General features: G+C 34.3%; 1 protein-coding gene across 1 annotated transcript in view; it reads left to right on the forward strand.

The window, feature by feature from the left end:
• LOC148651513 (carboxypeptidase Q-like) overlaps nt 1–13,181 on the forward strand; it is a 141,306-nt gene that overhangs the window by 16,960 nt on the left and 111,165 nt on the right. Inside the window, exons 3-4 of the mRNA XM_088601879.1 lie at nt 1,117–1,324; nt 10,691–10,898. Of these exons, the coding sequence (XP_088458005.1) occupies nt 1,117–1,324; nt 10,691–10,898 (416 nt within the window). The remainder of the gene's footprint in view (nt 1–1,116; nt 1,325–10,690; nt 10,899–13,181) is intronic.

Below are 13,181 nucleotides of genomic sequence, written 5' to 3' on the forward strand. Positions count from 1 at the left end.
ATCATTGTTCCTGCAGACCAGAGAGTTTTCTTTTTTTTTTTTAGAGCAAATTTAAACAGTTTTAATTTTTCAAAAAATAAAGTGAGTACAGAATGAAAAAACATTGTGTTTTATAGTTCAAATCACCCCTGTCCATGAACTTTTTATAAAAGGAGAAATTATGTAATGAAAGGGTTATATTTAATACTAAATGTTGGGCTCTAAATGTTTAGGAGATAATTGAACCTTGATACTCTGTCATCAGGTTTGAAGTGGATTGAAAAGATCTTAAATACTTTAAACTGAACTAGTTGATAGACATTGGAGACAATCATTCAATTGAACAGCATAAGCCAGAAAACCAAACCAACCATGACTCTCAAAGAATTGGGCTTGATACTGTTGTTGAAATATTTGTGAAAGTGTGAGCTTGTTATAATTAATCAAAAGTTTGTTTTTTTGCAGTTCATAATAGAACTATATATACAGACTATACTATATTAACACATATACTGGATGTTTAAACTTCCAAGGAGAGGTAGCCTATGGTAGATGTCACATCAAAATTCTTTTAATTCTGTACTTGGATTCAGAAAAAAAATCAAATATCCTTTCCATTTCCTTTTAAGGGAATGTCATTTTTATTTTTGATGAATATATAGTATTGCACTCTAAGTTATCTTTTTTCCAACTAGCTAACTTTATGTGAAAATGTACTTTGGCTTAATCTTTAAAACATTAAGCAGCTTTCAAATTGTTTTGCAGTTTACAGTACATAGACTAGATATATTAACAGTACCCATTCATTGCAGCTCTCAATACAAAATCTTTCTTTTGCCATCTTTAATGACAGAAGGAGACCGAAGATACAATCAATACATGTGTTGTAGGTGCTTCAGAGTTTAATGGTGCATATTGTGAAGATTTACATTGTAGAATAAAACTCTGTTTTATTTATTCTTAGTTGAATGGAAAAAAATGTAGAAAATGAAAATCATCCAGTTGTACTGCCAAAGGGTTTTGATGGAGTTTTTCTTATATGGTGTAAAGAAGTCCTGTAGAATATACTCTAGCTACTGTGTCTGGTTGACGTGTATGTAAATGATTGATTGATCTTGTCTCTCTTCTTTACTGCAGGTATCACAGCAGGAGTGCTTGTCGTACATTCATTTGATGAGCTACACAAAAGAGCTAGAGAAGCTAAAGGGAAGATAGTTGTGTTCAACCAACCATTTGTCAGCTATGGTGAGACAGTCACGTACAGAGCGCTTGGTGCTTCTGAAGCAGCGAAAGTTGGAGCTGTGGCATCACTCATAAGGTCCATCACTCCCTTTTCCATTAACAGGTAAAACAGACGCAAATGTTACAGTATTTGTAGATTCATGTGATACTTTATAACAAACAAGTTATGATATTTACACCAAGTTACCATTTATCTTTGGTAAATGCCAAGAATATTTCAGCAAAACCTTGAAATCTAAGGGTAATTATTGTCTTTGAACCAAATACAGTATGTTCAGCACTGTATTATAGTGCATTAAATTAGTTTTAGCATGATTTCATAGTTGTATGTACTAAAACTAATACTGTACATAATAAGAGGCAGAAGTGTGTCCTGTGCTGAAAGTACTGAAGATGAATAAATCCCCAGGGCCCAATGTTACCTTACAAATTGAATTCAAGGAAACAAGTGACTTTTTCAACAGTCACTCAAGATAGGGGTAATACCCAGAGACTGGACAATTGCTAATGTAGTGACCACCCATAATTAGTTTGAGAAAACCCACCCATGAAATTATAGAACAATAAGTCTGATTGCATCTGCATGTAATAATTATTAGATCTAAATTAGAGGGATAACCTTTTATGAAAATATAGTTCTAGAGAATAGTCAGCTTGGAATTTGAAAATGTAGTTCTTGCCAACTTGTTACAGTATTTTGAACAAGTGACAACAATAATGGATAAACACACTGCATGTAATGTGTCTTTAGGTTTTTAGAAGGCTTTTGGTAGTGTTCATTATAAAAGATAAAAGATTAAGTCTCAATTTACAAGTTGTAGGCACTCAAGGAAATGTGAGTTTGGATTGAGAATTGGTTATTTAGAAACTCTAGAGTACAGATAGCCAATGAATTGAGTCACTGCTCTTTCTAATTGATGTCAATGATCAAAATTCTGGTATAGTAATAAACTGGTATAGTAGGAATACACTGGTCTGTAGATGATACCAAATTAGGAGGATTCTTTCTTTGGAGAGATGACACACAGTGAGTTAGTGTTTGAGAAGTAATGTAATTTGTTTAGAATCTCAATTACACATTTACAGTATCATAATTTCTGAGATCTGAGTTACTTAAAAATACAATTCAAAATTCCCTGCTCTGGATTTCCTAGTTTCAAGGATGTAAAATCATTGGATGTACATTAAACACTAATGAAGTCATACTTCATCAGTATTTAATATTACTGACTCTAACAATAGAGCTTTTGAGTGGGCTAAAGTGTCACATTTTCTGTCAGTAAAATATTAATCAGGCTCTCAAATTGGATTTTTTACTTATTGGGAGGCAGTAGTTAATTCCATTTCAAACAGCTGTAACCCTGTCTTTTGGAAAGAGGAAAATCTACTGTGATGAAAAAATGCCATGAGACTGCTGTCATTCTTTAACCTGCTTCATGCTGAATTCCCCCAGCATAGCTAGTAGATGTGTTGTCACTTGTTGAGAAGCTGGTCTCTTTATCTCCTGCACAGCTGCATCACTGTCACCACAGAAAGCTGTTATGGACAGGTGCAACTTAGCAGTGCAATTTATGGTAGATTTCATGTGTTATTTCTTGCATTACTAAAAGATTCTACGCCTTATATAATTTGTTTGTACTTGTGAACTGTCTCTGTCGAGCAAACATCCTACTGTAAGTAATACGTTTCCAGATTGAGTTTTCAGGCTTCCCCTTAAGCTATCAGTAAATTTATTATTGTTATTATTAATTAAAGACGCTGGATGCATGGAATAGGAATTGAACATGAGATTTTGAGAGACATTCTTGTGATAAAAGAAGGTGAATTGATTCAAATTAGTTCATGAACAGTGTTGTATTCTTCATTTTCTGAAGGCATAAGTTGGGTAGATCTGCCAAGGTCTTCTCTTAAAGTTCTCTTTAAGAACAAGGTCACTGAAATAGTGATTTATTATTTGGTGTAGATAATTAGTTGAATATAAAGTCAAACTTTGAACTGAGTATGATCTTCTTTTTTCAGAGAACCTGAAAAAAGAGGGGAACTATCTGTACTAGTTTAAAGTACCACGTGTACAGTGGAACATATTTCTGTGGAAATTTCCATGATAAAATCCATTACCCCTGCCATTGTTCTTCAGCTTGACAGCTGATACCAAAATAAGAAGATTAGAAAATACTGTGGATGTGTCTGTAGATGACATTTCTAAAAGTTTTAGAAAAAAATAAAAAAAAAACAGAATAAAAACCTGGCAGATGACCAGGGCAGGGTGTTACATGCTTGACTTGCTTGCTGACAAATTTGTTTTCTAGATAGTGTAGGCAAATTAATAAAAAAAAAAAGCAAGCAGCCTGTTAAGATACTTGGTTAAGTGTAGAATTGTAATCAAAACACACAGTTAAAACTTCATTTAAAATATTGTGTGATGTGTTAAGGGGGTATAAAATTATAGAGTAAGGAGTTATTGGATCAAATAAGAATCAGGCCATGACACCACCTTGCTATCCAAGTAAATTACAAAGATTAATGAGAATTTACCTCCTGAAGTAAGGGGATACTGAGTATTGCATAGCACTTGATTTTCTTATTCTCTAGCACTGCTTGATAGCAGAGTAATGAACAGGCAGCAAGGCAGGACAAACAAATATTTATTTCAATAAATAAATATAGATAAATACACAGCACAGAATGGTTATATTACTATTATTATACAGATGTTTATAATTCTGCAGGTTCCAGAGTATTTATATAAAGTATATTATATTACGAGAAACCCTTCATCCTTTAAAAAAAGGATGCTCCCTAGGACTAAATCTCCTTCTTTCCTTCTCTAAATGCTCACAAATAAAAGTGGAAGATGTTTTAGCCCAAGTATTCCACAATATAGAAAATCAGAAGACTCTTTTTATAGAGAGTACAGCTTTCTTCTACTGTTTGGATTACCTGGAGTGAATCTGATTTTAAATCTGATGGGGAAAAAGGGAAATTGTCTCACATTTCAATCTCACTAGAAATCACTAGAAATGGCCCTATCAATGTCACTGTTCTAATATGGCTGACTTAAAGATTTAACAGTGAGTTGTTTAACCTGACTCAACTATTAGTGTTTTGATCATCTGTATCTTCTGCCATGTTTACTTGCCTTCAAGGTTCAAGCACAGCTCTGTGTACTGTATACATCAAGGCAATACCCACTGTTTTGAACCTACAGAACTGGGTATTCCTGTTGGGAAGCTCACACCCTCCTGCTGTAATATACAATGTTTTGGTCACTGTTACAAAAATGAATTGCTGCTCTGGAATCTTTCCAAAGAAGAGGAACCTGATACATTCCTGAGCTTAAAGGAATATCTTATAGTGACAGACCAAAAAAACTAAAACCTTTTAGTCTATGCACAGAGAAGACCATGTACTGTAGGAATCTGATTCAAATACTCAAAGGTATTGAAAAAGTAAACTCAATGAAATTCCTCAAGATCAACAATGCAAACCAGTGGATAGCAGTGAAACTAGGATGAAAAGCTTTTAAAACTTTTAATTTGAAACAGGATGCACTTTTATTTTTTACAGAGGGGTGGTGGGAGTCTCAAGCAAGCTACCTAGACATTTTCAAAGATCATACCCTGGCTGCCTTTAAGAGACCGCTGGATGAGATACTCAGATCAATAAGATACAGAACTTGCAACTAAACATGTTAGATGGGCCAAATTGCCTACTCTCATTTGTAATGTTGATTTACCAGGTTTGATGATTATCAACTGCTAAGGATGAATCTTGACAGTGCATTTCAAAGTGATTATGTTTAATACAAATTCATTTGTCAATGTTGCCGTTTCCTGCACTTTATGCGTTTTCAATATAGGCTTTGCTCTAATGGTTTAAAATCATAAAGATCAATGCTGAATTAGTTCTTGGAAATGTCATGAAGTAAATAAGGCATGGCAAAGCTTATTTTTTATTTAGCCTCAAGCATCTCAGAATCAGCAGAAGCTATTACTATTACAGATTTCCATACATCAGTTGAGATTAAATATGTTGTAAACTGAGCCGTAAAGACATTTACTATAGAGGACAAAAGTCTACGAAAAAAGATTGTAAGATAAACCAACAGACTTTAAAGAACATTATGAGCTTACATGCAGCTGACCAAATCTATAGAAATCTAGGGAGTTCCAGATGTTGGTACAATCAGCACCACTGTCTGAATCCATGAAATTCAAGTGTAGTCTTTACAACTGCTTTATAGGATGAAGTCATATTCAGTAAACTTAGTGACACTATCATTTATAAATAACTGTGTACTAAGAAATAATAGCCTGTTTGATCAAGAAAATATTATGAAATTATGAATATGAAATTAAGCTTTAATTGCTTAATTTCAAGCGTAATTGCTTTGCTCCTTTGCAGTTCACTGTTAAGCTTGAAATAGCTATTGGGAGGCCTCGAGCCAGTAATTGAAAATATTTACATGGAATAATCCTTAGCAATGAAGCATAGGTCATAGCAGAGCAAATTGAGTTTAAAGCAGTTTTCACAATCAGGGGAATAGAATGTATAAAGAATGTATACATTTCTTTTAATGTGCCATTTTGTCTTGTGTGCCCCGATTTAATCTCCAAAGAGTTGTGATGGTGCTTGAGGGTTGGAAAATTTCTTTTCTTTTAAATATGACTACTTAAAGACAGCTGAGTTTTGTTCTGCAGCATATTCATTTTGTTTTGAATCACCTATGAACAACCAAAAGAGCTACAGTAAATGAACCAATTGGCTTCCTCTCAAGTGTACATTTTTCTATGTCCATTCCATAGTGATTTACAGAAAGATTTAACGCCTAAGGGAATTAGAATTTGCCTAATATAAGAAAGCAAAGGTTACACAGAAGTAGATATTATAGGCATATTTAGCTGTTTTGTAAAATGTGGTGGTAAAACTTTAATTAGTGCTTGATTACTAAAAGGCTTGGTACTTTCTGATTTTTTTTTAACTACTCACCAGAGGGATAAGCCAATCAATTTGCTAATTGATTTTATAAAAGAACAGATACAAATAGAAGAAAAGCAACAGTGTCCAGGAAAGTAATACATAAGAAACTGATACCGAAAGTGATGTCTGCCAAACCCTCAAACCCAGACATATAAAATAAATAATATTACTTTCTTTTTCATTGTTCAGCTTTTGCAAAGTTGAGTTTTTTGGGATTTTTGTCTGAATTATGAATAGACGTGTCTGAATACAATAGTCAGGAGCTGCATAATGGCTTTCAGTGCCACTGGGAGATGCTATTAGAACTGCTGGCCTGGCATCATATCAGCCTTTGCCAGTGTGTCAAATGAGCGATGTACAGTAGTTAAATAGCAGATATTCATAGCAGAAGTGACAGAGTCCATATGATGTCTTGTAGTAGTGATACTGCTCAGTACGCAGTTCTCATAATGTACAGATTATTGTATTTTTCAATGTATATTTGCATGGGTAATAAAAAAAATGTGTCTCAGAAAAAGCTTGAAACAATGGGTAATGCCTAGCTAGTGCCAACATTTCCAGCTTTAAAGCAAAGGGACTGTTTGCTGAGATGCAAGGGGTCCAGATTCAGTAATCAAAGCAAAGTTTAAGTTCTGGGTAAATGAGTTCAGATCAAGACAGAACAGAGCTAAAAGGGAAAGAACAGACCACAAGAGAGAGGAAACAGGTTGCAGGCTAGAAGTATTTGTTCCAGATCATCCAAAAAGACATGACTGGAGCTGAGTATTTGAACCATTCTAAGACAGTTGCACTATTCTGTAGTTTTTAGGGAACTTGGATTTCCTTGGTGAAAAATCCCTCAGTTAAAAACAGCCTCTCCTGCCTAATGAGTACATTTTAGAATAGGGAGACAAGTTTCCATTTATTTCTAACTATACCAACTACTCAGGTACAGTATATATTTGGCAAAATTCTTACAGGTTGGTGGTTATGATTTATTTTACTTATGGATTTATCTGCTTGGTCATTTCCTTATTTTCTTTATTTCTATAACCCCTCCCATTGGTAACAATATGATATTAGAGAAACATTTTTGGGGTGCTGGTGGCAGTACGACCTTTAGAAATCTGCTAGTTGATCATGTATACAAAGTAAAACCGAGTTAGTCAAGGAACACATTACAATGAAAATGATAGGCAGCCAACCTTTTGTGTTCTCATTTTAGCATTTCAAGCACTTTGTAATAATTTGTAATTCATTGTTCAATGTATAGATCATATGACTAACCTGCTTCTTACCTATAGGATCAGCCATTAAAAAGTTGAGAATGTTAAAAACTCTGGATTATAAGTTGCTTCATCACAAATGAAAAATCTTTCTCCTTGACTAAATGCATGAGAGCACATGATGTGTCACCCCGAATAGCGGAAACAGATAAGGCTATAGAGTGGTTAGAGGAAAAGCTGCATTATAGTGGCTTTCAAACTAAGTACATCAAACCACAGATGAACTTTAGAATGTAAACTAGTGGCTTTGCTGACGCAAAATGGAAATGCAGTCTCTTCCTTGTAAATAAGGTGATCTCTAGTGAAAACAAGTAATAATAAGTAGCAAAGGCTATCAAACTTCATGAGTAATGGACAACCTGATTCTCAGATCACTTTTAAAAAGGATACAAATGTGCTTATGAAGTGTACTTGATATAAAGCAAGGTTTAAAAGGATACTTGTCAATTTTGAAAATAATAGGTAATATTGCAATATGTACAATATAAATTTCTGACTGTCTAGATTTTAGATTGGAGTCCAAAATAGTATTATTCTCATTCACAATGTGATTATGTGTTTCTGGTTTAATTCAGTGTGAGCTATTTATCTTTTCATGGCAGGAAAACAACACTTATTGAAAAGCTGTTGTCCACTCCTGGACTCTTTGTCCATAGGAATTTGTAATTTGACATACAGTAGAAATGTAATCATAGATATGTAATAATTGTGGCACCTCTCTTAATAAATGCTTAAAAAATGATGGTTTAAATAACAATTACATTACAAAATTAACCTATTTTGTTAACAAAGACTAAACAAAACCATATTTAGAATGGAATTTGTTGGAATCCAGTCTTTTTTACAGTTTTGTATTAACACTGCAGACCTAAAGTATCTTCTTTATTGTTTAAACTGTATTAAGAAAGTTGCATGCAATAGTTATAATTAAAATGATATTCCACAGTTATGTCTTCTTGAAAACCATAAAAGTTTTAAAAGAGTCCTGAAGGAATGTTACCCAGTGATACTCAGAGATGCATGGAAGAACTACTGGATTTCTGTGAAAGCACAGAAATAACATTTCTCATTCACAAACAGAATTAATGTTATATCAGGATAGCAGTTTACTAAAACTATAATCTCAACTGTATACAGAGTTTAAAAAATGTTATTTTAGCCACAGGAATCCAAGATTGATTTTCAGTATATAACAATTCAAGCTCAAAAGATGTGCTGTAAATTAAAGACCATTTTAACTATATAGTCTCGCTTGGAACAATAATGATGCTTTATATAAAATTTTATGTTTGTGTAGTCTCACTGCAGACTAACGTAAAAGAATGGGGCTTTTGTTAACAGACAGTTTTCAGTAAAAATGTATTTGAGATGAAAGGCTCAGTTGCTCAATGATAACTGGTTTAATCAGAATTATACATAAACCAATAAAAGGTAAAATTATAAACTTTAGGGGTTATGTGATAGAGAGAAGGTCTTCTTATATGGATTTTTATATTATTTGGTTCAAAGCCAGTTAGAACTCATTAAAAGTCAAAGTAGAGAAAAATAATGTTATTTTAGACACTTCATACCTCAGCGTAAATTGTGTTATTGCTTTATCTTTTGCTGTTGCTGCTCTTATTGTTCTTATTGTTTTAATCTGAAAAATCACCAGGTGAACAATTCATAGTCTTTATTATATGCCACTTTGATGCTTCATACTAGTGTGCTGATGTACTAACAGTATTGTAAAGCACATTGGGTGAGGTGTGTTTAATTTCTCTTTGCATATTTGCAATAAAATGATACTTGAATTTTGGAGTTCAATAATTTCTGACTTCATTCTTTCCTTAAATGTTTTGGCATGCTTGTTCTATTGTGGTTAGAAATGTTGCTGCCACAAATACACTTATAAAGAACACTCTCAAGAGTTATTGTGGCTTTTTAAAAGCATGCAGTCGTTCTGAATTGTAGGTATTAATATTAATTTGTTCTTTCCATATCATAACACCTTGGAAACAGGATTAGTTTACAATAATTACAATTCTGGCTTTTGTATAGGCTGCATTTATAGTATATAGTTAATCTTACCAAACATGGATAGCAGTTATGTACTTGTCAGGGCTATTCAATATGACAAAGTAATGTGCTCCTAATAATAATAATTCCCTACACTTGTATAGTGCTTTTCTGAACACTTCACTCAAAGAACTGTACAGGTAATGGGGACCCCCCTCCACCACCACCAATGTGCAGCCCCCACCTGGATGATGCGACAGCAGCCAGAGCTAGAGCGGTTATTCAGTAATATTACAGAGCTTTTGCCTGCATTGTTTTCAGGCAAATGTGGGAGGGACTAATATGTTATTTGCAGTAAATATTGATTTAGGTCATTTATTTTCAGACTCAAAATACAACAAAAATAGAAAAACTCCATTGATATGAGTTATTAGCTGAAAACTTCTCCTGGCAAATAAGCTTGAACTCCTTGACCTCCCCCTCATCCTCATTCTTTGAAGATCTATTGTCAATATATACAGTAGCGAAGATTAAGTTTAGGCACATGTTACTGGACATTTAAATTGTCTTGTTTCATACTATGACAAAAGCGAATTGCACAAGATGATTAACATTTTCACATTAAATTGGTCTTTCTTTGTGAAAATCGATACTGATTTTCTGGTTGACCTTCAGACTCTTCAAACTCTACGTATGTTGTAAAAACAATCCGCCCTGTTCTGCCGGTGTTTATTTTGGTCACAGATTACACATTTTCCAAACGGGCATAAGCATCATGACAATCCTGTGAAAATAACCATGTTTGACAACACAATGCATCCATCCATCCAGTTTTTGAACTGCGTCTTCCAAACCAGATTGTGGGAGAGCCGGAGTCTATCCCGGCAGGCAATGAGTGCAAGACAGGGTACACCAGTTCATCACACACAGACACAAACACTTGTTTCTGTTTTTTTCCAGAAACCAATTAACCTATCAGTATATTTTTGGACTCTAGGAGGAAATTGGAGTAGCTGAAAGAAACTCACGCGAATCTGGGCTGAACAAACTCCATGCAGATAGCCTCCGAGGTCTGAAACTTGAACCCAGAACCCCAGTGCTGCGAGGCAGTATTGCTAACCACTCCACCGAGCCAGCCCCTCACAGTTCATTTTAATATACTTGAATGGTATGCTATATTTATGTACATTATGAAATGAAATCTAGCTGGTGGCTTTGTTCTGTAGTCCGCACACAGGGTGGCAAGATTACCAGCCCAATGTGCCTAAGATCCCCACGGCCTGCATCACGATTGAAGACGCTGAGATGATGGCACGAATGGCCCATCGTGGGAAGAAAATAGTGATCCATCTCAAGATGGCTGCCAAGACCTTCCCAGATGCTGACTCATTCAACACAGTGGCGGAGATTATTGGAAGCAAATACCCGGAACAGGTAGGCAGTTTTTTTTTAGGATTTTTGTAAACTCCTCAATATTGATAAGAATATTTAGTATTTATAATAACATAATAAATGTTATAAGTGAAAGACCATACAGCTCAGGCAGCTCATCTGGTAGTTAGTGACTAATCTATGAGATTTAAGGGTGGATGAAATATATTATTCTTATTGAAAGAAGTCAGACTATTGGCTTCAACAACATGGCTACATACAGTAGCTTATTCTGTACTCTCATAGCCCTTTGGGTAAAGAGTTCCTCCAGTTCTTGGTTTAATTTGCATTTATACATCGATTGGTGCCCTCTGGCTTATCTTACACTTTACTAAAGAAGTCCATTAGATTGGCTATGTCAGTGTCTTTGAGGATATTGAATACTTACATCAGGTCCCCTTCTAGTCTGCTGTGTTCAAGACTAAAATGTTTCAGTTCCTTCAGCCTGCTGGTGTAAGACATTCACTTTAGCCCCAGAATGCATCTGGTTGCTCCTGCCTGGACTGATTCCAGAGCCACAGTATCTTTTCTATGACATGGTGACCAAAACTGCACACAATGTTGTAAATAAGATATTGCTAAAATTGTAGTAATTCTTTATTTAAAATATATGCTTTGAGCTACATATCCTATAATTATGTTGGTCTTTTTAATTGCTTCCTCACATTAATTAACCTCTCTTTTTATGTAACTTCAAAAGATCCACTTTGCTGCTGTATTCTGTTGAAGTTTGGAGAGTCATAGTGTTGGTATACAAGTACTGTTTATATTGAGATACTTTCTCTCAATCTTATATAGAGAATCTTCCTTCCTGAAGCTTCATAGTGTATTGTCTACGACACTTTTGCTGTTTTTAGTGATTAATAAACTCTTGTAAATAACTGTTTCATAGGAGTGCTCTTAACTTGCTGCTCTGATGTTATCTGTCCTTGAGACTAATATCCAGGGAGTAATTCTGGACTGCAAAAAAAAAAAGATGACATTCTTATTGTGTGCATTACTACACTTTTTCAGATTCAAACTCAATATTAATGATTCTTTTATCTTATAGCTTGTAATAAGCAATCTTTGTAAACCCGATATTATGTTTTGAGGAAATGAAAAGGTGTGAAGTAAATATTTTTAATCTTTATATACAGACATTTAATTACCCTTTATATGCTTCTCAACATTGTTCTAAACAGATGAATTGTCTCTTCAGTCAGCAGCTGTGAGACATGTTTTCTTCAGTTTAATGTTGTGACTTATTTTCACAATATTTTTTTTGTTCAAGTACAGAATTAGATCTGTGAATCTCATTTCACTTTGTCTAATATAACATAAATAATTCATATATGTCTGATTTATTCCTTCATTTATGTGGTGTAAAGTACCATATTGTAATCATTATAAGATCAGTCTCTTGAATGTATAGTGAAACAATTAAATGAAAAAAAAAACTATATTGATATCCTTGTGTAAATGTCCAAGAAAAAAAAGAAGGAATAACTATGTCCTAGCCTAGAGAATTCCTTCCCTTAAACTTGACAATAGGATAGCTGCAGTAATTCACCAGACATGCTCATTAAAATACCGTAAAATCGAAACATTTGTAAAGACACTGAGTGACTGGTTCAACTGACTCTTTGGAACAAAAAATATCCTATGAAATTCTCTGAAATAGATTTAAGTTTTCCTCTTTTTACTTTCCCCACTTCATTTCTTTACTTTTATCTGTTTGAAAACGCCATTTTAAATGTTTTTTGCAAATACGCAAATTGAACCACTGTGCAAATGGCTCGTACAACTTATCTTTTCAAGATGTACAGAAGTTGGGTTATTTTAAGTCACTTCAGAACTTGTCTTTTCCAGATGTAAAGTGGGGAAAATATAAAAGAAATATTAACTCGGACTGCCCAGGTGACATTTAAACAGACACAGACAGACACATTAATGTTTTTTTAAAGTTAAATGGGTTATGTGATTATATAAGAAAAACAGATGTATGATGCCTAACACTCTAATGCCCAGACACTGTAAAATCAGAACTTTGAATCACCTGCCAAAAACAATTACAGACCCGGTATATGATGATGGCCTTTCATAGGTTAGAAGAAGAAGCCTCTGGCCTCTGGTTTGTAAACTACAGCTGGCAGATGGATTGAAGTTTCGGTATAAATGGGTCTATGTAATGGTATTTAAATTTTGGGGAAGTGAGGGGATAGCCTTAAGACCTTTAAATCCCAATGTGAGGAATTATATTCCAAACAGCTGCACCAGGCATCTCCAGTTAATTGCCTGTGTTCA

This window comes from Lepisosteus platostomus, chromosome 12 (genome assembly GCF_059453375.1).
Source record: "Lepisosteus platostomus isolate fLepPlt1 chromosome 12, fLepPlt1.hap1, whole genome shotgun sequence".
NCBI lineage: Eukaryota > Metazoa > Chordata > Actinopteri > Semionotiformes > Lepisosteidae > Lepisosteus > Lepisosteus platostomus.